At 46.3% G+C, this 27,471-nt stretch overlaps 1 protein-coding gene and 1 long non-coding RNA gene across 7 annotated transcripts in view; one reads left to right on the top strand and one right to left on the bottom strand.

Moving 5' to 3' along the window:
* Window positions 1-1,649, top strand: part of LOC118090733 (uncharacterized) — a 10,552-nt gene extending 8,903 nt beyond the window's left edge. Inside the window, exon 6 of the long non-coding RNA XR_004693303.2 lies at window positions 37-1,649. This is a non-coding gene — a long non-coding RNA (uncharacterized LOC118090733). The remainder of the gene's footprint in view (window positions 1-36) is intronic.
* Window positions 1,470-27,376, bottom strand: ERP27 (endoplasmic reticulum protein 27). Of its 6 annotated transcripts, XM_035126803.2 has the most exons (7): window positions 26,208-27,376; window positions 25,829-25,929; window positions 22,279-22,416; window positions 12,493-12,609; window positions 9,444-9,569; window positions 6,290-6,487; window positions 1,470-3,303 (listed from the first exon to the last, which is right to left on the bottom strand). In XM_035126803.2, exons 1-7 carry the CDS (start codon window positions 26,419-26,421, stop codon window positions 3,256-3,258), a joined length of 942 nt encoding a protein of 313 aa, XP_034982694.1. In that variant the 5' UTR covers window positions 26,422-27,376; the 3' UTR covers window positions 1,470-3,255. The 6 variants fall into 6 exon arrangements, with proteins under 6 accessions (XP_034982694.1, XP_034982693.1, XP_034982695.1 ...); XM_035126802.2 differs by lacking the exon at window positions 1,470-3,303 and having other exon boundaries at window positions 3,310-6,487; XM_035126807.2 differs by lacking the exon at window positions 1,470-3,303 and having other exon boundaries at window positions 6,290-8,023.
* Window positions 27,377-27,471: the final 95 nt, after the last annotated feature.

Here is a 27,471-nt window from a genome sequence, read left to right as displayed (position 1 = left end):
GTGGGGAACTGGTTTTGACAAATTTTCTCTTTGCAGGTCGGGTGATGGAAACGTTCCTTTCCATTGGGGAATATTCAAAATGTCTGGATAATTATAAGTTCAGATAAATAGGAGTGGTGATGATGACATGAAGTTCTATGGATGTGAAGGTCAAACTGAAATGATGAGATCAGATTCATTAGGCAATACAGATCAGCAAGGTTGAGTTGAGAGTTTATGTTTACCATGTTCAGTGGAGGCAGGACTGATGGAGAACTTCACCCAAGAAGAGCCCAAATAGATCATCCCAAAGGACCATCTGGTCCAGCATCCTATTCTCACAGTGGCCAACCAGATCATTGAGAAGCCTGCATGCAGGACATGAATGCAACAGCACTCTCACCCCATGAGCATGGGCATTGCCATTGGAGAAGGTACATATCTTACCTGCCATGAACTTTTCTAATTCCTTCTTAAAGAAATCCAAGTTGGCTGCCCTTGCTACTTGCTGCAGTAGCAAATTCCAGTTCAGCTATGTACTCTGTGAAGAAGTGATTCCTAACCAGTCACTTCTGTGCAGCGCTGATCTCTCTATCCATTCCAGACAGTAGGAAAGCAGGTGTGGGGTTTTGTGTCTGTAGGTGTGCCTGCAATACGTTCCTGGGTGTTGTTGTTGTTGTTTTCAAGTTGGCGATTTGCGCTTGTGTGTTTCTGCACTGCCAGTTCTCAGCAGGGTAGAACCCAGCGCTTTAACCGTGTGCCAACTCCACTCACCCCGTTGTGCCAAGATCCCATAGTAGGGCTGTTCAGCTTTGAGTTCTGGTGTTGCAATTCAGAGTGGAAAATGAAATCCTGAGATGAGGAAGAATTAGCAAGGGACAAATGGAGGCACCCAAGAACTTGTGAGTGGCCTTGTAAGTTGCAACAAGAGGCTGTTTTAGAGGACAGAGATCCTTTGACTGCTGCACTGTGGGCCATGCAAGTCCATCTCATTCCCTTGGCTGTTGTGTCTTGCTGCTGCTGCCGCCACCACTGCACATTGCTGCTGGTAACTCCACTTTCAGAGATGGAGGCGGCTGAGCAGGGATTAGGAGAACAAGAGTAGCCTTTTACTCCTAGCTTTGCCCTTGGGGACAGGGGGTGTTCTGTGGTTTCTCTGCTCTGCAGTACTTAGCAGTTCCCCTCAAGTCAAATGCCTTCCTGAGAGACAACGTGGCAACTGTTCACATGGCAGCAGCAATCTGTCAGGGTTAGAAAGGGTATCCCAAGAGCGAAGCGGGATAGCTCTCTGCCACATCTTGGATGCAGTGATATTCTTCATCTGTAGCAGCCTTCCTCTTCCCTACTCTTCAGCAGTCTGACTCAGCAAGCACTTCAGTTAAAAGACAGTCAGCTATAACCTCCCCCCCAACTACATTTTTACAATTCTGTTGTAAAGTGAACCCCTTGCAGACTACGTTTTCACTGGAGACTCTGACAGGATGCATTTTAAACACCCTGGCTGAAGTAAAACAGAATCTTAAGTATTGAATTGGACCAAGCAATGCTTTTTGTGCCCCATAATACAGTTGTGAGGTTTGGGCGGGGGGGGGGGGGTCAGCCTGCATGATGCCAGAATCCCTTGTGATGCTGGAATCCTAAGTCCAGCAAGGGCTAAAATCTAATGTAGGATTTCATTGTTGAATTAGCCAAGGATTCTCATTACTATTTACGTAAGTACAGTCCTTAGTATGACAAGCGAAGTTTCTCTGTGTCAGAGGGCAAATGGATGGGCCCTTCTTCCTCACCTTGCTGGTAGTGAGAAAGACAAAAGCCACTTGTGTGAGAGAGAGCTGGAAGGAGGCTGCTGGCAGAAACCAGAGAGACAGAACCATGCTTGATTTCTGCTTGAATCCAAGGCTATGACTATGGGAAAAACAAGAGCCTCTTGGAGTGTTAATGCTGTGATACCCTGCATTGTAGGCTCAGGTTATATATGTGTGTAAATAAACCATACATCATAAAGACACCACAGTCTCCGCTGTCCCTCTTTCCTAGGAAACCGAGCCCCGAACCCTCTAGAATTCCACATTGCTTGGGGTGGCAAACAACACAATGCAACTCTCATCTAACAGCTGCCATCCCATCTGGCTTTCTGAACTGTTTCCATGCCAGCTGGTTGTTATAAGAACGTAGCTTTCAAGACGTGGAGGCTGAGCTTGCTTTTTTCCCATCCTGTTTTCTTTGGGGATCTTTATAAAGCTGCTCGAGGAGGCGCTTCAGCTAAAGAGTGCTTTAAAGAAACAACCAACTAATTAAATACATCCAGGTTTAGGCCTCAAAGCTGTACTGCTGTAAGATTTTCCTTCAAGTGGCTCTTACAAGATCCTGTAGAGGAGCTGTCTCATGCCTTAATCATAGGTCTTTCTTGACAGACAGACAGACAGACAGACAGACAGACAGACAGACAGACAGACAGACACACACACACACACACACACACACACACACACACCAGTTGTGATGCAACATCCCTCTTCAGACACCCTTTTATTGCACATTCATGGTTATATGTGCTCATGGTGCTAATGGGGAGCTCACGCATGAGCTATCACTACTGTTTGTGCCTGTAAAAGTTTGGTCACATTGCTTTATTCCCAGTCTGTGCATATCCTGTAACCTCCTGTTGGAATATTTATTATACCACAAATGTTCTTTTTTTATTTTTGTTCCACTTTTGTTGCACTATAACCCCTTCAGACAGCAATAATATGGCAGCATAGGGAAAGCATTGCAGAACAAACTGAAATAGGATAAACCCACCACTAAGGTGGCATTGCCATGTCAAGAGCCAACTACCTGGTAGCCTGTCCAAAGCTAGCAGATCTCAGCAGCCCTTAATCTCATTGTTTGCAAAACAGGGCAGAGCTTGAATTACCAAAGAATAAAACTGGAAAGATGGATCTGGTAAAGTAGGAAAGACAATGGGGCAGACCCAGACTATACCTTTAAAGCATATTCAATGCACATGTAAAGCACATGACTTTGCCCAAATAACCCTACAGTTCCCAGGATTCTCTGGTGAAAGCCAGAGGTATAGTGTGGTATAGTGTGGGTCTGCCCAATGGGAGCATTTATCGGAGGATTGAGGAAGCATTGAACTTGGCTGACATGGTCTGGCACATTTCTGTTGTGTGACTGTTGGTTGTGGCTGATTATCCCCCCCCCCCCCAAGACAAGAGAATGCGCAGAACTAGAGCAGGAATTAGGTTGTGGCTGGAGGCTGTTGGAACAGGGTCAGAGTTCCTCTTTGAAGATCTTATCCCCTGGCTTAGAGTTTTCTTTCTGAAATAAAGCAGAACAAAAGGAACCACGTCAAGATCATGATTTTTAGTGGAAAGATGAACTGGGAGTGGAGACACTTGAGATCCCGAAAGAGCACTTGGTGTCTCTCACTATGCATAGAACCATAGAATTGTAGCGTTATCCTGAGATCCATCTAGTCCAAGCCCCTGCAATGCAGGAATCACTTGCCCAACATGGGGCTGAAACCCACAAGTCCGAGATCAAGAGTGTCATCCTCTACCAACTGAGCCACATTAATATGGGGACACAGGTGGTGCTGTGGGTTAAACCACAGAGCCTAGGGCTTGCTGATCAGAAGGTCGGCGGTTTGAATCCCTGCGATGGGGTGAGCTCCCGTTGCTCGGTCCCAGCTCCTGCCAACCTAGCAGTTCGAAAGCACGTCAAAGTGCAAGTAGATAAATAGGTACCGCTACAGTGGGAAGGTAAATGGTGTTTCTGTGTGCTGCTCTGGTTCGCCAGAAGCGGCTTTGTCATGCTGGCCACATGACCTGGAAGCTGTACGCCAGCTCCCTCGGCCAATAATGCGAGATGAACACGCAACCCCAGAGTCGGTCACGACTGGACCTAATGATCAGGGGTCCCTTTACCTTAATCTCTTATACTATTTTAGTTTTCCTCCCATCACTCAAACAAGACCTCTGAACATAGCTGCCAAGTCTCCCGTTTTTCGCGGGAAACCACCGGATTTTAATCTGTTTCCCGCTGTTATCCCAAATAGAAAAAAATCCCGTAAATCCCCCAGTTTCCTACCTGCCAGGGAGGCTCCTTCTGCGCATGTCTGGACATGCGCAGAACCGATTTCGGGTACCGCTCTGCCCATGTCTGGGCACCGGAAATTGGGCAGCACCGGCACCAAAAGTTGCTTCTACGCATGTCCAGACATGTGTAGAAGCGACTTCCAGTGCCGCGCCGCTGCTGATCCTGGCTTTTTCAACGGGAGACTTGGCAGCTATGCCTCTGAAGGCAGGAAATCTCTGTTGTGTGTGTGTGTGTGTGTGTGTTGTAATTGTATAAAATTATATTGTATCACTGTATTTACCTGTTATGTGCTGGTTACTGTAGGAAATCTGGAATGCATATCCCTATAATATTATACATATAATGAATATTTCATGTGATATTTTTTTCATATTTTTAGCAGAACAAGGAGGTAGGGGACTCGCTTCACATCAAGATTAAAGAGCAAGACAGGAATTAGGAGGAAAAAAATATGTGCAGATAAACTTGGCACCAAAATATTCTGAAGATCCATTCCCTAGTGGATCTCTTCTGTCTCCACAACAGCAGCAGGCCCCATAATTCCTAAGGTTTCCTCTTTCAAGGAAATGAGGCAGAGTTGCTTTTGCCAGTTCCCAAACTTTTCCCCATCATCTGGAGTCCCTGTGCCCTGACTGTTGCATGCATATTCCACCACAATTCTCCAGTTTTCCATGAGTCCAAACCTCCTTACCCAAATCCTAGAAAAACAAAAATAAAACATTTCCATTGCTCGGGGGGGGGGGGTGTCAAGCTGTTTAGCCAGAGGAGAAAACGTACAAACTGAATGTAATTGTTCACATTTGTTCCATTTGCTTAATTCATTCCAATCCTATAATTTCAGATTTAAGAAATTATTTTTAGCACAGATCTCTAAATCTTTTGAGACTGTACAGCTTTTCAGAAGGAGAAGTTATTCTACTTCCATGGTAGACTGAGCTGCACAGAGATGGTTTTTACATGGACATATTTTCTTAGGGCAGCTATAGAGAATATTTCGCAATCACCCAAGAGGACGCATATTGTGACTCTGAACTGGCTCAGGGGAAGATATGGATGGCTGTGCTTGGTGATCACTGATGCAATAGCACTGCTATAGCCCACTAATAATTCAGAAAAAAATGATACATGGGGGGAAAATACGAGAGAGAGATATTGCACATACTTTTGTAAATCAAGAAATCCTTAATAATAAAACTGTATTTAAAAAAAGAACTGTTGACAGATGGGGATGCACACAGTACCTGCTATGTCAGAAATTATCTGCATTATTGAGTTAAATGCATCTTTAGGGACCCAGGTGGCGCTGTGGGTTAAACCACAGAGTCTAGGGCTTGCTGATCAGAAGGTGAGCTCCCGTTGCTTGGTCCCAGCTCCTGCCCACCTAGCAGTTCGAAAGCACGTCAAAGTGCAAGTAGATAAATAGGGATCGCTCCGGCGGGAAGGTAAACGCATTTCCGTGCACTGCTCTGGTTCGCCAGAAGCAGCTTTGTCATGCTGGCCACATGACCCGGAAGCTGTCTGCAGACAAACGCCGGCTCCCTCGGCCTATAGAGCGAGATGAGCGCCGCAACCCCAGAGTCAGACACGACTGGACCTGATGGTCAGGGGCTCCTTTACCTTTAAATGCTTCTTTGCATTTAGACTGCATGATTTTAAAAACAAGCACTGGGAAGGCAGACAGTTATCAGAATCTCACCAGGTAGGGATGAGTACGTTTAACCCTTTCCTCCCCAGGTGTAGCCCTGATGAAAATAGCCCCTTAGTAGCTGTTATTTGCATTGGAAGGAAATCCTCCATAGGCACCAATAAGAGACCTTAGCATTCCAGGAAAGGGTTAAACACCTCCATCACCACCAGTGGCTGTCTTGATAATCATCAATCCCCTCTGTCCCCCATTGTCTGATATTTGATTTTTAGAAGAAGAAGAAGAGAAGAAGAAGAAGAAGAAGAAGAAGAAGAAGAAGAAGAAGAAGAAGAAGAAGAAGAAGAAGAAGTAAAAAGATACACTTAATATCACATCTAGTTTGGTCCTCTGTTTATTATTTAGGTGCAAAAGCATTGCTCTGAAGCACTACCAGCTGTGTCAGGTATAAAACTAGACATCAGATTGAAGTGGAAAAGTGGGTACAACATTTCCAGGGGGTGGGGTTGATAATGGAGCAGAAGGCTGTGATTGGTCAGCCCAGTTGTCATCCTGTGCACTCACCAATTCCTTTCTCTGTAAGAAACCATTGCAAAAACCCCTTACAGTCTCCAGGGAGACTTCATCCATGGACAGCACCTCCTGCTCCTCATCTGGAGTGTGGTATGCAGCCAGTGCAGGCAGCTGAGACTTCTTCAGGTGAAAATAAGACATAACCCTGTCATTGCCCTTTGCACGGACGTCCACGGAGATAAAAAGAATCTTCAAGGAGGCAATAGGAAAGGCGTAGAGATATTTTAGAATGCTCACACAGGCAAATGAATGTTATCACACAGATTATGAGAGCTCAGAGGAGCTCCAGTAACCTATATTTGCAAACTGTTGGCCTACGGGCCAGATCTCGCCCCCAAACCATGTTTCGTGGCCCATCAGACACCCAGACACACAGCAGTAACATCATGGAGCTGGGCTAGACATGGGGATTCAAACCTCACCAGTGGCAGGAAGTGGAGGAAATCACATCCTCTCTGCTTTTCAGATCTGAAGAGCAGAGAGGGCAGGTAACACTGGGGGTTCTGGTCTGGTCAGAGGCGTTTAGACCTTTCTGTGTAGCACCATGATGAAAGGAATACTATTGTGTGTATCTGTAGTCAGAATCAGCTTTGGGTACTATGCACCTTGGCTTAAGGAACGGTGTGTGTGTGTGTGTGTGTGTGTGTGTGTGTGTGTGTGTGTGTGTGTGTGTTGCTGTTTTGCCTTGGGCAGCAAAATGGGCCAGCATTGCAGCCTCCTGTAACTGAAAATAGCAAACCTGAATTAGCAGAGGGGACAGAGGAATGGGAGGCAAGGCCAATTGAGAAGTGGAGTCTGGGCAATCAAAAGTAGGGAATGACCATCCTTAGGGGTCCCTCCAGACATTCTTTTTATGCTGCCTTCCTTATGATTTGTGCTCATGATAGTATCATCTGCAAAAACAAAAAGTCTAGAGTGGCTCTATATCACTCCCCATCCCAAAGTCATATCTTTCCATCTACCTTTACTCACATAGAAAAGAAAAATGCTTCTGTGTTGTGCCACCCTATTCTGTTCTTTATTTAAATCTCCATCAGGAATTTTTCCCAGCTCTACCTGGAGAAGCCAGAGACTGAATCTGGGACCCTGTGCATGCAAAGCATTTGCTCTATCTCTGAGCTTCCCCACATTTGTATTTTGTATGCAAATAATAATAATAGATGGGAAAGCATGGTTTGGGGGAGGGTATGGGATGGGGAGAGTGACTCAAAGCTGTGTGTTCCCCATGTTTGATTCTAGCTAGACTATGTGGACCAGACAGTTTATGAAGCTCTGTCTTTAATATGGGTTCCGCATAAAAGCGCCATGGACTTTAGGCAAAGATTGTTGGACCTGCTCCTGCCCAAACACCAGCCTTTGATCCTGCATGTCTCAGAAGTCTTTTCACCTATTAAAACAACATTTGTGTAGAAGATGTTTGGAACTGAAAAGCTGGGGAAAAGAATTCACATGAGATCACCTACAGGTTTCTGAAGCCCCTGGTGTTTAGGTCAGTAATTTAAACAGAAGCAACAAAGAAACCTCTACTACGACATTATAAGCTCTGAAATTCTGACTGAGTGTCCTCAGCGCAGTTCACCTGGCAAGTCCAAGAGAGGGTTATGCTGCCATTTGAAGAAAGTTCTTCAGGCATATGGAATATTCAGAGACATCAGGAGGTGGCCAATGGAACAGCAGCAGCACTCCACAGCCACTGGCCACTCCAAGTTCTTTTCCAGAGTTGAACTGTGACATATATGTGATATAATAATATATGTGATATAATAAAAATGGAAGCTGGCTATCAGCAAAGGAAATGGATCCCAAATGTCTTTTGAAATACATAGCATTTCTACTTTGGCAAGTGACTACTAGTATTAAACCCAAAGTTCCCCAATGAGTTTTCATGTATTCCACAAAGTTATTTTCAATTCTAATCTCCTATCTCCATGACTGTTGTCCCAGGCTACATCCACACCAGACATTAAAAGCACTCTTATACCACTTTAACAGTCTTGGCTTCCTCCAAAGCATCCTGGGAACTGTCATTTGTTCAGGTTACTGAGAATTGCAAAGAGAGAGATTGCTATTCCCGTCACAGAGCTGCAATTCCCAGAGTTCCCTGGGAAGAGGGATTGATTGTTAAACCACTCTGAGAATTGTAATTCTGTGTGGGGAAGAGAGGTTTCCTAACAACTCTCGGCACACTTAACGAATTACAATTCCCAGGATGCTTTGGGAGAAGACATGACTGTTAAAGTGGTATAATAGTGCTTTAAAGTTATAGTGTAGATTTGGCCCTGATCTCCTGTTGCCACTCCTGTTGCTGACTCAGTTGGTATTATTTCCTGAGCAGGGGGGCAGGGAGAACAAAGTGTGAGGAAGTTAGTTCTTTCTGCTTTTCATTGCTCACCATACCTGCCAAGTTGCTGTCGGAGAAATAAGGGACCGGGCGGAAGTAGCAGACCGGAAGTCGCACTGCAGCCATTTTGGAACTGGGCAGAGCAGCATCAAAAGTCGCTTCTGAGCATGCTCCACCCAGTTCCAAAATGGCCACCACGCCAGAATAAACCAGGAAAAAACAAAAAAATGTTTTTTCTGCTAGGAATAGCTGGAAAAACGGGGATTTCCCAGGGAATACGGGAGACTTGGCAGCTATGTTGCTCACCTGCTGCTACTGGGGAGTGAGTCTTGGCAAGTGCTTGTTGATGCCAACAGCTGATATCAACCCCAGCGGCATAGCTAGCCACTCAGGTGCCTGCTGCAGGGGCATGTCCTGCAGCCAGGGGCAGGGCAAGCCACCCATGGGGCCCGGGCGAGCCTCTCCGCCGCTTCCCCCTCAGCTGTAGGGAGGCTGAGGGAGAGGCAGTAGGCAGAGGCAAGACCCACACTGTGGTTTCAGGCAGCGTGGAACCTGCAGGCACCTAAGCCACCAAGTCACTCCTAAAAAGTTTCGCAAGCCCAATTTTTTATTGCTAAACTCATTTTGTCACCCACCCCCCGCTCAGTGATGACACCCGGTGTGGACCGCACCCCCCACACACACCCCATTCCTCCGCCACTGTTCAACCCCGTTTTAGATCGTGGCATGTCCAAGCATAAATTACTGCTTCTGTCTGGAAGGATCCAAGAAAAACCCTTGCACCCCAAGTCGCATCAGACTTACCTTCCCTTGGAAGAGAACTGCTGCTTCACGATACTTGTCCATCATCTCCACATGCTTTGGGGATGACTTGTCAGTGAACAAGAGAAGGTGGGTCTGAATGGTACTATTAAAGAGACCTACTGCAGTCTGTCAATATATCAGAGATGAAGAAATATGTTGATTAGGGAATGTGAGTACTGAGGCACTCTTGGAGCACCAAGTCCTAACACCTAAAACACTGAAAACATAAGGCTTGCCCTCAGAATCATGGCAATGCTCCCTCGAGTTTGTATCCAAATAAAAGAGGCGAATGCAACGGATTAAAAGCAGAGAGGCAAAGAGCAGAGGTGATTTACATTTCAGGATCAAGTAGAGCTGGACGGAGGTGGTGCAGTTGAATCTGCGCAAAGGTCAAGCAAGGCCAGCTAAGATGGTTAGTAAGCTCGGTGTTACTTGGTTTGTCAGAACATCGATCAGTTTTGCTCTGATTAATCTATTTATCAACCCTCAACTGTTTTCCTTTTTGTGTTTGCACATTGTATTTGTTAAACTGGCAAACAAAAAACCCAGCAGCCCACAATTAAGAAGAATTCACAGGTGTGCTATTTTTAGAACTGCTGGATTCAGACATAGGCCGATAGATGCCTGAATTCAAGCAAAAGAAGAGGCCTCTCAACACCTTCTTCAAACAACAAATAGGTGAATAAGTCAGTACAGGACTGTGCTATTGGCTGCACCCCACCCCCAGCCTTCAATGGCTGCATACTGAGCTTGACATCCGGAAAGGGGAAGCATAGGCAATTGGTAAGCATTTGTTATACATTAGGCAATGAACAATTTCTAAGGTCAAGCCACGTTAACCAACATCCTCCTTTCCTATTTTGGACTTCTCCTATTTATATTTTGTTCCTATGTTACTATAATTGTTCAAAACAGTAATAAAACTTCTCTCTCTCTCTCTCTCTCTCTCTCTCTCTCTCTCTCTCTCTCTCTCTCTCTCTCTGTGTGTGTGTGTGTGTGTGTGTGTGTGTTTTAAGAGTTGCTTGGCAGAGAATATGTGTTTTTGTTTCAGGTGAGGATTTGGAAACTCTAGATTTTCTCAAAAACACAAACCCAGGTCCCAAATTGATGGTGGAATTAAATATTTAGTTCCTAAAGGGGGGAGTGCCTTTTGTTGTATTTCTGTTGTTGTTTAATCTGTAAGAATAAAAGCAATTAAACATCATTATTTTTTAAGGAAGTCAATATTTTTTAAAAAGACAAGAGCTTGATATTTTAAATCAAGGTCCTCTCCAGATGGGTGGTGGTGGTGGTGGTGGTTGCTGTGTATTCTGCAACAGCATATTGACCTTGAGACAATAACAGCGGTGGATTGATCCTGATTTTGTTTGTTTTGAGATGCATCCCCTATGCTACCACGCACAAACAATATTGAAAGTAGGGCCTCATATGAGCACAGAACAAGAATATATTGGGGGGGGGGCTTGTTTGTTTGCTTGTTCGTTTGCATTGGACAAAGTTGATTCTCCACAGTTCACATTTGAGATTGCAGATCCCAGTTGTCCTTTTAATGTTCATCAATGTTATGTCTTTGTGTTTGCCCTTAAGGTTGCTGGCTGCCCTGTCAAACACAGCTTTTAAGATCTTCAGCTCAGTCCATTACCTCTTTAACTGGAAGGATGCCCAACTGAGTTCAACAGGACTTACTCCCAGCATGCGAGAACGCAGCCTTCACTGCTCCATTTCCATGTATTTTCTTTACCACTCTGCATGTATACTTTTTAATCACCATGGAATTCTATATTTCCTATTTTTTTATTTAAAAAAACCTTATGTGAGTCTTTAGTCTAAACGTTATATAGCTATGCCACCATTTGGCTTAAGCTGCTTCTCTGAGTCAGACTGCAAACCTTAAGAAGTGAAGGATGGAAAATCCTGTGGACGTGTTAACACTGCAATGGCAACCAAGAACACACACACACACACACAAACACAAGTATACCTTTCTGATGCTATCATTCCCATTTAGAAAAACCATAGCAGAAGCCTGGAAAACATCTCAACACCGATCTGAACTGTGTTTGAAAGCCACAAGTCCAAGCAGACTGGATGCTAACAACATGGAAAGTAGACCTGGAACTCTCCATATATCACTGGGCTGACTGAGCTGCACACACTAGCCCTCTGTGAAGAGCCTCAAGTCATCTGGCACTGCCAATGGGCTCCTCGCATAGTTTTCCGCCGGTGGATAATTTGTCATCTGACTTTTTCCTTCCCCTTGCACTTCCCCCCCACCCTTCTCCCACAAACCAAACAAGGGCCTGTGGACACCCTACAACTGACCTGCCGCCTCCCTGTGCGCTACACCCACCCACAGGGAGATTGGCAGGATGGGGTGGGGGTGGGGGTTGAGAGAGGCTCTGTGTCAATAAAAAGAAGGAAAGTGTGTGTGTGTATTCCAGAATTCACAAGAAAAGGTCAGAGAGTGCATTTCTCGAAGAGCCTTCCAGCTCAAGAGCTGTGGGACTTGGAGCATTGTGGGAGGTCCAGCGTTCTAGGCCCTGCATCAAGCTCCCCGCTCGGTTTCTCCGTTCACAGAAGACGGGAAGGTTGAAGGAGCAGCAGGTAGGAAATGCAAGGAAAGCTTAGGGAGAGAGAGAGATCAGAACATAAGGAAAGCCTGCTGGATCAGGCCAATGGCCCATCCAGTTCTGCATACTCTTCTCACATTGGACAACCAGATGCCTATAGGAAACCTGCAAGCAGGATTCGAGCACAAGAGCCCTCTCCCCTCCTGTGGTTTCCAGCAACTGGTATTCCGAACCGTTGCTGCCTCCAACTGTGGAGGCAGGTCAAAGCAACCATGGCTAGTAGCCATCGATAGCCATGGATTTGTCCATTCGTCTTTAAAAGCCACCTGAGTTGGTGGCCATCACTGCCACTATTCAATTAACTCATTCTCGGGTCAAGAAAGGGGCAGTAATTTCACGGGTTTGCTCTCTCCAAAGTGAACTCGGTCTTCAAATGTCTAGATATAACTCCAGCATGATATAGAGACGTCCTTTCTTACCATAGGGTTGTACTCAGTTACCCAGCGGAGTTCATTGATCCGAACAAAGCGACTCAGCTTGGTGGCATCAATTCCGCTGCTGTCTTCGATTTCCAGGTCTTGCCGCTTGTTATCCACCTGAAGCGAAGCAAATAGCCTCACCATTGTCACTCTGCCCCAGTCATTGACCCTTAAAACACTTGCAAAATCAATGCCATGTGTCCTGGGAGGCAGGAAAGCCAACAGGGTCTCTGGGCCCAGTAAATTAGCCAGATTATGGAAGTTCTACGACCTCAGTGCCCCCCCACAATATTCAACTGTACTGTTAATCTCCACACAACCCAGCTGTGAGGCAGCAATACACTATCTTTCCACTCCCACAAATGCACAGTATGCATTCATGTGTATGGTTCATGTTTTGGCCTAAGATTTTCATGAGGACTATCCGACTGATTTATCCCAGAGCCTCGAATAAACCTTTTAATTTGCTCTTTTGCCATAAGCTGAAGGGTATGATAGAAACATTTAAAAAAATAAAATCAGATGTGGCCGGTATCAGTTGCATTAAATTACCCTAGACATTAGAGATATGGGGATTAGCAAGCAAACATTTGTGGGACCTCTGAAAAAGGATCTTAAACCAACCTAAATCTCTTTCCTTTTTGAAAATATTTGCCTGCTCACTTCATTACTTCTAAACCTAATAAACACTGGCACAGGCATGTATGGATTTCCTGGAAACATTGTGCAAGCAAGAATCCTCTCCAATAAATAGAGGAATTTTTCCAGCAGATCAAGAAAAGAAAATATTCAGGCTCCACAAATACCGTTTTTTGGAAAAGGTTCTTTGACATCTTCCTGGATCTATCTTCTTGATGGACCTCTTAATAGGCCGGCAGGCAGGAAACAAAAACTCAACAAGAAATCCCAGAAGGATAGTAAGGTGTTCAGTTAATGTACGGGCCCAGCAAGGCAAAGCTGAATCCTTGTGATTATTTCTTTAAAAGAAAATTATGGACTATACGGAACTTAGGAAATGGCACATAGAAATCCTATACTGTCACACCCCATAAATGGAGTTGTCATTTCCAGAAACAGGTCTACCAACATAGTCCTCTTTTGCTTTTCCCTAGAGCTAGTTCTTGACTCTGGGGCATTGCTAGCCCTCTTTAGGCCACAGCTGAGAGGACTGAGGGCTGAGTCTTCTCTCACCAGCTTGGAAGGAAAACAAGAGCAGCTCCGTGGAAAGTAAAGAGTGTTAGGCTGGCACTAAACTAAAGTGAGCCAGAGTACATAAACCTTTGGGATGGTTCCAAGGACCACCAGAGTCAGTGGAAAGCGTCTTCATTGGGGGTTTGAATAGACTGCAGACTACTGCAAGAACATTGATCAAGTCTAATCTAATGCTTTGCATTTACCCCCTGTTCTAGAAAAAAAACCATAAGTGTGTATGTGCGTGTGTGTTTTCTATTGACATACCTGCAAACAAACATATATACACCCACATACACAGGGTGGTGTGACCCATGCAATCCCACTAGATTGGGCCAGGGCTCAAGAGTCATGTTTTTTTAATTGCAAAATTGATGGTATCTCAAGCTGAAGTTCTTGGAAGACATGCAAAGTGCATAAAGGTCGGTGTGTGTGTGTGTTAAAACAGGCTCTAACACAGGTACCTGCATAGAAACAGTTATTTATAAAGGGAACCAGGAATGTGTGTCTGTGGTTGTTGTTTTTAATAATGGCACAGTGTTTTTGAGCATGTGCAGAGTGCCTTTCCCTTTGGAAGTAGAAGCTGTTGGGATGTTTTTAAAAAGTCAATGGAAAGATGAATTTGTCATTCACTGAACCACAGGGACTATCAAAATGGCACCAAATGCAAATTCACCTCATGCCAAAGAGAACTCTGGAAAGAACAGGGGAGGAAATGCAAATGGGTTGCACAGGAAGCAAAAGTAAACATATCAAAATAACTCCAGTGCAGGGCAGATTTTACCTACGTTTCCTGGGAAATTAAGTCTTTTCTTCCATTAAGGGGGTTAAACGTGGCAGAAGTTTGACTCTTACGGTAGTCTTATCACAATGCATGAGGCTTGTCTCACTGAATGCAGTAGGACTTTGAATCAGGGCCAGAGCCATAAACTGCTTGTATGAATTTGATTGGAGTGCAATAGCCATGTCTATCCAGAATTAGTTCCTTCTGCACTGAATGACATTTACTCCCAGGCAAGTGAGGAGGGATTGCAACTTAAGGCCGTAGTGCTATCCAAACTTTTCTGGGAATAAGTCTCATTGAACACAGCTGGACTTGCTTCCGAGTAAAGTTGCAAAGAATGAAGAAATAATTGTTTGATTTATTGCAGTCAGATTCATTTTCTTATGCATTTTTTCACAATTCTACAGATATTTTGTTCCGGACTCCTGCCTCAGTTCCCCGCACCTCTTTTCACTTCTTCCAAATTTATTCAAGGGAAGGCAGGCTTAGAGGGAACTATATAAATTCTTCAAAAAAAAATTGTGAGACGACTGGCAAAGCTGTATATCTACCCTGTCAACCTAGTGTAATTTTAGCTGCATCTATTTGTTTATCTCATATTAAGGAGAAGCATGAATCTAGAAGGGTGTATTGTCGGCGATCCTCAATCAATTGATGTTATTTATTTCGCTCATAGTACAGATCTTTTAAGCGTCTTTGGAAGAGGAACGTTATGACCAATGGAAACAGGCCAGTGAAATCTGGTTTCCATTCGTAACACCTGTTGAAATTACATATAAAGTTAATGGTGAGTCAGCCTAACAAGCTTGCCACATTTCATTGTACTTCATTAATTTGGGAGTGAAGGTGAGACTATTCCGTCCCGAATAGGTTACCAGCTGCCTCTAACTTGCACAACATTTTAAAATCCCAGATGAAGGCATAACAAAGTTACCATTATAATTATACCATTATAATTGGGATAAAGGGCTTTTTAGAGACTTGCTGCTGTTTATAGAGACTTGCCTCCCTAATATAGAAAAAGATTGGACTGACCCACAGTCAACTTCCAGTACTAAATTGGAAGCTACAACTAACCCATCACTCTACCCCTACATCTCTATATGGCAAGCATCTATGCATGCAGTGGCCAAGTTAACTTCAACAGTGGAAGCGCTAACCTGCTCTGCCTAGGGTTGCCAGACTCAATAGAGGACATGACTTCTGTGCCTTGAATTGCCCTGCTCTCTTTTGAGTCTGGAAACCTTAAAGAGAAACCAGCAGACCCTTTGTTTAATTTCCAAGCAAAGGTTCTGCTGGTTTCTCTTTAAGGTTTCCAGACTCAAAAGAGAGCAGGGCAATTAAAGGCACAGTCCTGTCCTCTATTGAGTCTGGCAACCCTAGCTCTGCCCCAGGATTCAGACCCCACCCCACACAGCCCAGCAAGCTGCCTCCTTCCCTGGTGGCTTCTGGGCTGACAAAAGACCACAACAAACCAGGATGCTACCTAGCCAAGGAAGCTGCTCCCACTATGCCTACGCAAAGTAAGCTGAAGGATTTCCTGTGCACTGCTATGAACTGCAATGTCAGGTTACCAGGGGGGGGCTGTGTTTGTACACCCCCTCCATTCCTTCTCCGGCTTCTGCCAGTAAGCAAATAAGAGCATTGTTAGCTTTGCCACCTCTCCCACAGAGAGGGGGTGGGATACCTTCCTGACCACAGCTCATTTACTGGTGTGATTTGAATTTTGCTGTCTAGCCCTTGTGAAAGTCCCTACTGCATAAAGCTGAGGGTAAAGGCTGAAGAGAGTTAGAAATCAGCAGCAAAACTCTGCCTGGATGGCCTAGTGGCAGGAAAGGCAAATAGCAGGGGGAGTATGGGGAGAGAGAGAGAGAGAGAGAGAGAGAGAGAGAGAGAGAGAGAGAGAGAGCCTAGAACAGGCATGTCAAACCTGCGGCCCTCCAGATGTTTTGGCCTACAACTCCCATGAGCCCTAGCTAGCAGGACCAGTGGTTGGGGAAGATGGGAATTGTAGTCCAAAACATCTGGAGGGCCGCAGGTTTGACATGCCTGGCCTAGAAGGTAACACTAGTTGATCTGTTCATGCCTTGGGCATTTGTTCAGGGTGGAAATGGACTTGCCATGAAGGGCCAACATAAAGCAAAAGTAAGAGTGTGGTACTGATGGGAGTAAAGCAGTAACACTTGCAATATTTTACCAGAACTGGGCAGCAGCAGCAATAGACAGAAAAGCAAGCTATTCTCCATTCACAGATTCCTCCTTAAGTAACTGCGTGGACTCGTGGAATTGTAAAGGACCCCCAAGGGTCATCTAGTCCCAACCTCCTGAAATGCAGGAATCTCAGCTGAAGCATCCATGACCGATGGCCATCCAACCTCTGCTTAAAAACCTTCAAGGAAGGAGAGTCCGCACCCTCCCGAGGGAAACCATTCCACTATCAAACAGCTCTTACTGTCAGAAAGGTTTTTCCACATGTCTAGTCGGAATCTCCTTCCTTGTAATTTGAATCCATTGATTCGGGTCCTACCCTCCAGAGCAGGAGAACACAAGTTTGTTGGTAAGGTAGATAACTTGAGGCCTGCCTGCCTTCCTGTTTCCTCCCTAAGTTTCATTAGTTCAAGCCAGTTGCATGATGAGCTAGCATGTGCCAGCATCTCCTCAGTGTCCACACGTGAAGCCTGTGCTCAGAATGGCTTTGTAAGGAGAACACTTGTTTGAAAGAAACACCAACAGCATAAGAACCTTTTGGATCAGGGCAGTGGCCCATCTAGTCCCTCAACTTGCTCTCACAGTGGCCGCACTGTTAAGTCGCCTGTGGGGAACCAGCAAGCAGGAATCGAGCACAAGAGTCTTCTTCCCTCCTGTGCATCCCCAGCAACTAGTATTCAGAACCATTGCTGCCTCCAGTCATGGCTTGAAGCATGGGCGTACCCAGGATCAAAACTAGGGGGGGCAAGGGGAGGGGCCAAGGCTCGGAAGGGGAGGGGCCACAAAGTGGGCGGGAACAGCGAACAAAGTGGGCGGGAACAGATGCTTTTAAAATGTTCTTAAAATAGAACATTTGATGAGCGTATCTGCTGGTGGCTTAAGGTTTGCGGATTGCAATAGATGTGTGTGGTAGAGAAGGACATATGTTAATGCAAGACGAGTAAAGACAGAGCACAGCATATATATACTGTATATAGCAACTCCGTTGGGAAAACGGTCTCTGCTAGGATTATATGGGCTGCGGGAGGTTGTGTGGCGGCCAGCCTGATCGCAAACGGGTTACCTCTTACTACGTAACAAGACACGTATCGAAGTATTGTCGCACCGCAGCATCCCTTGGAACAAACCTGCCCCTTTATCCCTAATTGATGTCTCACAAAAAGATAGCCGCGGTTCTGCCGACGGCGTCTTAATTATTTTGCTTTGGGTCTGACAACCGCGTTGCAAAAAGCGGGGATGTCTACCGGGAGGAAAGGAAATACGGGGCTTTGGGGGAAGGAGGCAGGAAAAGGTCTGCGTAGAGATAATGGAGGGGGCGGTGGAAATCCCGCCAGTCTCGCTGGAGAACCTGCGCATCCCTGCAGTGCATCTGTTGAGTCAGCCCCGCCGCGTTCATCGAGGCCGATTCCGAATCCGTGCGCGCTGTGCACACAACCGTCGCCTTGCAAACCCTGAGCCCGCTTGAAATGAAGGCACTGCAGGCAGGCACAGGCAATGATCGAGCAGCTTTCGAGAGGGGGGCGGGTGCCCAGTACCGTATTTGTGGGGGGTGGGGAGAAGGAAGTGGGTGGGATGGGAGAAGCCCTCTCACCGCGTTGCTGCAAAGGAGGCGCGGGCTCTGAGAGCGGAACTCAAATCCGCAGCGCCTTGTTGCAGGGAGGAAGCCTTTTGGCAGCGCTCCTGACGCTGTAGGCTGTGCGAGGAGGAGCGTGGGTTCCCCGCTCCCTGGTTCCCCGCCGCGCTTGGCCTTGCCTGAGGGCGCGCCGGGGAGCTGGAGGGAGGGTGCGGCGCGGCGCGGCGCGGCGGGAATGGCGAACTCGCGCTCCGCCGGGCTGTGCTCCGCCTCTGCCCACCAGCCCTGCTTCTAGAGTAGGGCAGCTGCCCTAACTTGCCGTATGGTGGGTACGCCCTTGGCTTGAAGCCTTCGACAGCCGTCTCCTCCATGAATTTGTCTAATCCTCATTAAAAGCCATCCAATTGGGAGCGAGTTCCATAGTTTAACCATCAATAGAAAGCTACACACAAGCTCTCTACACAAGCTGCTCTACACAAGCATGTCCATTTTCTATGTGCAGGGTTTTAAAAAAAGATATTCGGACATAATTTTATTTCACTTCACCACCACCCATAGACTTAATGGCTTACTCCAGGAAGTCCTGTACATTTTAATTAGTCTGATCCAGCTGATTCTCCTAATGGACATCATGCCCAGGATTCACTTCATGCTGTTCTTTCATTTGTCCTGCAGGTTCAATTTAAACATATGTTCAATAGCGGTGGGACAGCAACACACCACAGACTGTAGCCTGCCCCATGAGAGATGGAAGGGAGGTGAGCACACCAGCTAACTTGTTTCCTCCGAGGGTCTTCATCACTACGGCTACCTCTCATGCATAGCCCCGACCTGGTGTCAGTCAGGGGGTTCTCAGAGGACAAATCAAGACACACCACTGGCCAGGGGTCTGGAGGAGCAGGAAGGGTCCCTTGAAACCAACAATGGGCTGAAGAACCATTGGAACTGTCATAGGAGGAGCCGCCACCATCTAGTCCTCAAGAACACTTGGGGTTCTCAAGGTCCAGGGCTTAGGGGGCTGAATGGCAGCACAAAGCCTGTATCTACAGATCCAGATCTGCCTCGTGGCTTGTAAGGGGTCTCCTTCTAAGTAAGCAATGCCTGGAACACCTTCACTATTAGCAGCTGAGCTTAGGATGTGGTCTAGGAGGTCAGCATGTCTAAGGTTTCCCTTTGGGGCTTTCCAGATGCTGGAAACAACACAGGACTCTGGGCTCTTTGTTATTTCCTTTGCGGTGTTGTATCTCGCCTGAACTCCCTGTGATATTGATCTTGGGCTGTTGCCTTGCCTCTGGATCATGCTTTGGTTCCAAGACTGATTTTCTGGGGTTTGTTTGGACTGTTCTGCATCTGCAGCCCTGCCCTTGTTGGTGAGTGGTTTTGTTTATGTTTTTTTTTTTGCTAATAGACTTATACCTGCTGAGATTGGGACCATTGAAGCATGACTTAAAAATAAATTTACTTATTTATTTGTTTATTTGTTTGTTTATTTATTTATTTATTTATTTATGGTTTTGCATGGCAATAATTGAAACAGTTATTGCCATGGTATTTTCAGGGGGGGGGGGGAGAATTCTAGTAGTTGACTGAAGCAGCAATTAGGATAGGAGAACAGGGGGAAATGTATCCATCAAAAACCTAGTCTAGACTGATTGGCTGTGTCCAGACAGGGCCGTTATCTTGCACAACAAGTTGCTTAGATCTGATTTGTCCATGTAAGGGTGTCCATAGACAAGCTGTTTACATTTTCTGCCTCTGATTCCTAAACCAGTGACCCGTATCCACACTATGTGGCTCCACTGATCCCTTGATCCAAAGAAATCAACTTAAGTTCTGCAGCCCTGGACCATCTCACTGCACAGGGAAGTCAGATGCATGTGACCGTTTAATCTTAGAACAGCAAGGCAGTGGTCAAGTGTTATGTAGAGGTTCTAGCAATTGCCACAGGGCAGCTGACATGATTTTTTTTTAATGAGACAGTCATATGTGCCTTGCCAAAGTCTACAAGTCTATGGTTACTGGGCATATGTTAATCAGGACTGCAATCCTTTGATCTTCATTTTAGCAAAGTTGTAGCTGAACTAAAGTCCTTCCAAAATATTCCATTGACCTTTAAAAGAGAGAGAGGAGGGGGTATGTTCTCTTCATGCCTTGTATGTAGAGCGTACAGATTTCAAGGGCCAACATTCCTACCTAGCGCATTCCATGTCTTTTTTGTTGCTGTTGGAAAGACTTAGCCTCTCCTTCTGAGTTTAATATTGATTTCTACCAAAAAACGGTCAGAAGAAAAGAACCGAGTTAACACACCAAGTTACAGCAGCACCTGGATCAGCGAAGGCTTCTTCATTGGGGTGAATAGAGCACTACCCCACCAATGTTAGTCTGACTTAGCCACTCTCCACATGCCTGCCTTCTTACTTATAAGCAGGGGGTTAGAATTGCTTATCAGCTTTCTCCTCCTTGCCTCAGTGTTGCTTGTTGTAAAGGTAAAGGGACCCCTGACCATTAGGTCCAGTCATGACTGAGTCTAGGGCTGTGGCGCTCATCTCGCGTTATTGGCTGAGGGAGCCGGCATACAGCTTCCAGGTCATGTGGCCAGCATGACAAAGCCGCTTCTGGCGAACCAGAGCAGCGCACGGAAACACCGTTTACCTTCCCGCCAGAGCGGTACCTATTTATCTACAGGTACTTGCACTTTGACATGCTTTCAAACTGCTAGGTTGGCAGGAGCTGGGACCGAGCAACGGGAGCTCACCCCGTGGCAGGGATTCGAACCACCGACCTTCTGATCGGCAAGCCCTAGGCTCTGTGGTTTAACCCACAGCGCCACCCGTGTCCCTCGATCATCACAGTGGTTTAGTGGTTTACAACAATATAAAAACGATGTCAAAACATTTTCACTCTAGCAGTAAAGGGATAAAACCTCTTAGACCAGGGGTCCCCAGACTTTCTGCGCGGCGGGCCGGTGCCCGCCGCGCCGACCGCGCGGTGGGCCGGAGGGTAGGGGAGTGCGCGCGCAGCGGGCCGGAGGGCGGGGGAGTGCGCGCCCGTGCGCATGCGCACACGCACACGGGCGGGAAAAAATCGCCAAAAATCGCTTGTGCGCATGCGTATGGGCCTCCCCCGACCCGGAAGTGCACCAGAAATGACCTCTTCCGGGTCGGGAGAGGCCCATACGCATGCGCACAAAGGATTTTCGGCGATTTTTTGCCGATTTTTTAGATCGTCGCTGCGCCGCGCGCCGTGAGAGCGGGCGGCGGCAGCGGGCGGCGGGAGTCGTCGCGGGCCGGATTGGAAGGCCGATTGGGCCGCATCCGGCCCGGGGGCTGTAGTTTGGGGACCCCTGTCTTAGACCTTGGCAGACTATGGCTAAATGTGGCTGCATTTGGAAATGCTTAAAGACTGCCCTGCACCTTGTCATTCTCTGATTATCAGCCATCAACTTGGTGCTGCCCAGTACAAATGAGAACAGACTCGAGGCAGCCACTGTAGTCATCTTGTAGAACCAGAGCAGCGCACGGAAATGCCGTTTACCTTCCCGCTGTAGCAGTACCTATTTATCTACTTGCACTTTGACGTGCTTTCGAACTGCTAGGTTGGCAGGAGCTGGGACCGAGCAACGGAAGCTCATCCCATTGCGGGTATTCGAACCGCCAACCTTCTGATCAGCAAGCCCTAGGCTCTGTGGTTTAACCCACAGCGCCACCCGCATTGTAGAACTCAGTAAAGAGGTTAAAGACTGGAATCAGTTGGCTTGGCCTGTCCTTGGTTCTGGCGCCACCTACTGTTAGCCTCCCTGCCTTCTACCCTACCAGTTCCAACAGGGCCGGCTCTAGGGGTAGGCTGGGTGGCGCAGGGCGCCGGGTCAGCAGGGGGGCGCTGCACGGCGAAGCCGCACGGAAACCACGCTGCACGCTGCGCCCGCCCACCAGCAGCAGGAAGAAGGGCGCCCGACCGCTTAAGTCGGCCCTGAGTTCCAATGGTAGATGCTGGAAGAAGCAGAACTACAAGCCAGAAAGCAAAAACCTACCATACGGAAGAGGGAGATGGTGTTTGTTGTGACGTTATAATGGGAAAGAACATTAGAGGAGGTGCAGAGCCCAAATGGTACATCCTGCATATCTTGTACCATTTTAAGGAATTCTGAAAGTTCTGGTCGCTCTGGATCCTGAAAAGGAGAGGGGAAGAAAGAGAATGAGAAAAAATGGGGAGGAGGACAATCCTACGCTACAAATTTATATCGCTTATAAACCCAGTTTTAAGTGGAAGGGTTTCCCCAAAGAGTCCTGGAAACTGGGGAAGGTGCTGGAAATTATCCATGAGGAGACACTCTGCACGTCTCATTGAACCTTTGGGGTGGGTAGGGAATAAATATTTTTGCATTCACCCCAATCTCTGAGTGGTGAGAGTCAAGGAGTTCTGGGACATATCCTGAGATTGGCTTCCATGGATGCCTCAAGCCACAGCTTTGAGTTCAGCACAGAACAAGACAAGCCTCTGTGTCTCCAACTCCCAGCATCAGCCAAAAACTCACACCCAGTCGTCGTCCTCCTCTGACTTATTGCTCTCCTTCCTATCATGCTGGCATCCTGGTAAGATGGGAAGTCTTGCCTATTGGTCTGTGTAGCAACAGAGCTCACTCTTTCGACATGCCAATGGAAGTACTTAACTGGCCAGCTGAAGCCATCACCTTAACAAAGGAACTGCTTTCGCTGGTTCAGCAGGTTTCTTCTTACAGTATATAGATTCTATGCTCATAAATACAGGATCACAAGTTGGGGGGGACCCGCGAGTAGTCATCCACACTACCCTATAACACTATCAAAGGCATTTTAGTCTATAGTGGAGGTAGAATGAGAGAAAAAGAGAAAGGCGGAGGATATGGAGGGTAGGGTTGGCAGACTCAATAGCGGACAGAACTTCTGTGCCTTTAATTGCCCTGCTCTCTTTTGAGTCTGGAAACCTTAAAAAGAAACCAGCAGACCCTTTGCTTGGAAATTAAACAAAGGGTCTGCTGGTTTCTCTTTAAGGTTTCCAGACTCAAAAGTCTGGAAGTAAAGGGACATTAAAGGGCAATTAAAGGCACAGAAATCCTGTCCTCTATTGAGTCTGGAAACCCTAATGGAGGGGGGAGTGGAGAAAAATAGAGCAGGAAAATGGACTAAATAAAGATTAAGAAAGCAGCTCTGTAGGCAGAAATCTCTGCCTCAGATTTTTTTTCAGGGCTTTTGCTTTCCACTGCAATTTAAGTGAAGGATGCTGACATCTAGCGGCTACTAGTAGCTGTGCAGGTTAATAATAATACAGTAATAATAATAATACCCCGCCCATCTGACTGGCTTTCCCCAGCCACTCTGGGCGGCTCCCAACAGAACACTAAAAACAGAATAAAACTTTGAATATTAAAAACTTTCCTAAACAGGTTTCTCTACGGCCCTTATTCTGCATGAGTCAGTATTCCATGACAAGGATTACTGGACATCCCTCAATAAATGAATATTCTGGATGACCTTCCAGACTGGGCACCTGTTGTATTTAAAAGAAAATGAGCAATGCATTCCTGCTACTGTGGCTGCATTTATAAACCAGATGCAATGAAGGCCATGAGGCTCCTTAAATAGTGCAGGGTGCTTGATTTTCCTTTGTGCTCTGTTGAACCTTAGGCCCTGAGACTGTTATTTGACAGCACTTCCTCACTGGGAGATATCACCTGTTTTTCTGTCCTTTGGAGCCAATACAGCAATCTCTATCTACAGTACTTATTGAGATTCGAAAACTGTTTCATGGGTACTAAAAGAGTGGGCATTAAAACAAATTAAATATCTCTCTCTGCCACCATCAAAAAAGGATGTCAAGGTGTTAGTGAACCACACATAGCTGTTTGTTTTCTGATCCATTCCATCCCAGCCCTCCTGTCATCTTTAGACAGACTCTGTAGCACTCAAAGGAGATTGGAAATGCACAACTTATCAAATATGTTGAGATAATTTTGCTCTGCATCCTTTCTACATCTCAAGTATCAGTGACGGTTGGCCCTTTAAAACCTCTATTTCCTGAAACTGTCTTCAATCAAGTTAAAATTCTCAAAGCCCCTTTAAAATAAAACTGAGATCGAAACCAAGTTTACAGCTAATGTGGTTCAGTTGGGGAAAAGGAGTTGGGTTGAGCGACCTCATATTAAACAAAGGCCTCTTCATCATTTTTTAATTATTGTTGAGCAGCTGGTTCTAGAGCGGAAGCAGAAGTGTGGAATGAAAACACATCAGTAAGTTCAAACTGAGGAAGAAAGTGCTTTTGAGTATTCAGTGATTAATCAACTGGGCTTTAGCTGGACGAACCAAATTCCAAGCCTTTGAAAACTTGGCTTCACATTTGTACAGTATATTTATAGAGACAGTGATATTTTTAACAATAGCAGTGCAATGTTCTGTTGAAGTGCAGCACAATGTTTAGTAAGTCCACTGAACTATTGCTAGGATCGTTGTTTGTCCTACTTTACAGCAAACAGTCCTCCATTTGAAGGAGCCTTCTATTGGTACACATTTGAGTCTTGGTGGTGGTTTGTTTTGCGGGGACAATTGGCACAACCCCACCAGAAATCAGTGGCAGAAGCAGCAGGACAAGTGGTGCAGGTCAACAGTGGCAGCACTTCTTGTTGTGGCAAAACAGGAAACGCCACCCCTGTTTTTCAGTGACATTCCTCCCATTCACTGGACAACTGCCATTTTTAATTTCCCACAATGCTCCAGTGTCAATATATCAGGTGCTCTATAGTGTGTGTGTGAGGGGGGGGATAGATATAGCAGTAGTAGCTTGTAGCTTGCCTGGTGAGGAGCCATGACAAACATTGATCCTTACTGGGTCATTTGGGCCCTGGAAGCTGCCAGAAGATGTCAAGTACTGACGCCAAGAAAAGGTACCTTTACCTTTATGCTTTTGGAACTTGGACTGTGTGCTCACACAACAGCCACAGTTCTCCTTCCTGAACCAGGCAGCGTTAAGGTGTTATATTGCCCTCCGATGACATTGTCACTGCTCACAAAAGTCTGACGACTTATGCTGACAAAATTTTAACAACCATAGATGGGAGCAACTATTTTTTTACACTGTCCTACACATAATACATGGGACCCAGGTGGCGCTGTGGTTAAACCACTGAGCCTAGGGCTTGCTGATCAGAAGGTCGGCGGTTCGAATCCCTGTGACGGGGTGAGCTCCCGTTGCTTGGTCCCAGCTCCTGCCAACCTAGCAGTTCGAAAGCACCTCAAAATGCAAGTAGATAAATAGGAACCGCTACAGCGGGAAGGTAAACGGCGTTTCCATGTGCTGCTCTGGTTTGCCAGAAGCGGCTTTGTCATGCTGGCCACATGACCTGGAAGCTATACGCCGGCTCCCTCGGCCAATAATGCGAGACGAGCGCGCAACCCCAGAGTCGGTCACAACTGGACCTAATGGTCAGGGGGCCCTTTACCTTTACCTTTTTACACATAATACAGGGTTGTAAGGAGGTTGTGCTAGAGTGCCCAGCATGAAAGGCCTGTCTAGTTTAAGTCCACAGGCACAGAGTCATCTCAACAAACCTGGAAGAATCCAACGACAACCACCTCAGCTGTACTGACAAATGCAGCCGCGGCTGCAACATTCTCCAACTGCACTGGTTTTCTCGCATCTTCGGGAGTACCTGTGAAGTGGAGGAATGTATAGCCAGCCTCTTTTTGCAGCCACGCGAACGCACACAAACACACTGTACCCGACCCTCCTTGAATGTTTTTATCAGATTTTACAGACAGAAGGGATGAGCCTTCATGGCTGCCTTCAGAACGCTTCCCCACATTCTTACTTGGGAGCAGCAGTACCTCAGCTAAAGTGGCTGCTTCAATCTGGATGAGCCCTCCTGCTCTATGTGCCAATCCCCACAGCCACACCACCTCTTTGAAATTCAAGCCATTCCTCCCTTACCTTTGGGTGCTGGCTCCTTCACAGCACATCCCAACATGAAGACACAACTGAGAAGGGACGCAAGGAACCACTGCTGCAAGACAGAGGTTTTCATTGCCTTGCCTCGTTTCTCTCCTTGCCACGAGCCCTGCTTCGAGCCAGACATCGGAAAGGTGACTTGCCACCTGTCCCGGAATCTGATGTGGCAACACCTAAAGCTGTGGGAGTGAAACATCTGGGAATGTCCAGATCTGTTATTTCCCAAGATAAGAGACTTCAGGGACAAGAGGCTCCCGGAGGTTTCCTTTTACAAGTGTTCTGTTCCTCATTTTGTTGGCAATAGGACTCCCTTTTTCACAGTGGTCTAGGCACAGCGAAGGTAACAAAGAAAGACCTTATTTATTATAATCAGTGCCTTGTCTCCCACTTATTATGCAACCAAGGCACTCTAGGGTTGAGTGCTTGCCCCAAAACAATTTTTAATTGAGCTTCGCTCAGTTAAAGGTATCTCAGTAGTTTAATTTAATGCGTTTCCACCCCCACCGTTCAGCCCAGACACTGAGATCCAGCGCCGAGGGGCTTCTGGCGGTTCACTCATTGCGAGAAGTGAGGTTACAGGGAACTAGACAGAGGGCCTTCTCGGTAGCAGCACCTGCCCTGTGGAACGCCCTTCAATCAGATTTCAAGGAAATAAGCAGCTATCCTAATTTTAAAAGACATCTGAAGGCAGCCCTGTTTAGGGAAGCTTTTAATATTTAATGCTGTATTGTTTTAATATTCAATTGGGAGCCACCCAGAGTGACTGGGGAGACTCAGCCAGATGGGCGGGCTATAAATAGTAAATTATTATTATTATTATTATTCTGCATGAATATTGTATAGGAATGAACCAAGAGTTCTGAGGGAAAAGGCATTTTTTATGTGCTCTTAAACATTGATTGCATAATCTCAGAAGAGGTATGCATCCCCTCCATGTGAGGGAGAAGGAAAGCCTCTTCTGAGATGATGCAGATAGATGGCAGGTGTCCTCCCTTCTTAGAACAGTATCTCATAAACACCATGCCCTCTGGACAAGGATTAGGGTAGGTCATGTCTATGTTCCATGCAGCACCTTGCTGAGTGTAAGCACTCAATAAATAGGCTTCAGTAAAAGGGAGGGAGAAACCGTAAGTCGAACAATACTGACCCATGAAAGCATTCGGATCTATCTTTAAAACTCATTGTAGATCTGAATATGTTTGACATTCTCCGTGTGCAAAGGACAGAAAAATCCATTTACTATATG

Source organism: Zootoca vivipara, chromosome 10, assembly GCF_963506605.1.
Source record: "Zootoca vivipara chromosome 10, rZooViv1.1, whole genome shotgun sequence".
Taxonomy (NCBI): Eukaryota; Metazoa; Chordata; class Lepidosauria; order Squamata; family Lacertidae; genus Zootoca; species Zootoca vivipara.
The sequence above is the reverse complement of the archived record's forward strand: the minus strand, read 5'-3'. Positions and strand labels throughout refer to the sequence as shown.

What these genes read in the sequence shown, in the direction of transcription:
- ERP27 (XM_035126802.2), bottom strand. Translation starts at nt 26,421, where the DNA reads ATGTTTCACTCCCACAGCTTTAGGTGTTGCCACATCAGATTCCGGGAC. An exon ending in TAACTGAGTACAACCCTATG is followed by an intron (nt 9,570 to 12,492) that starts GTAAGAAAGGAC and finishes ATATATTGACAG; the next exon opens with ACTGCAGTAGGTCTCTTTAA. An exon ending in CAGTTCTCTTCCAAGGGAAG is followed by an intron (nt 6,488 to 9,443) that starts GTAAGTCTGATG and finishes GCCTCCTTGAAG; the next exon opens with ATTCTTTTTATCTCCGTGGA.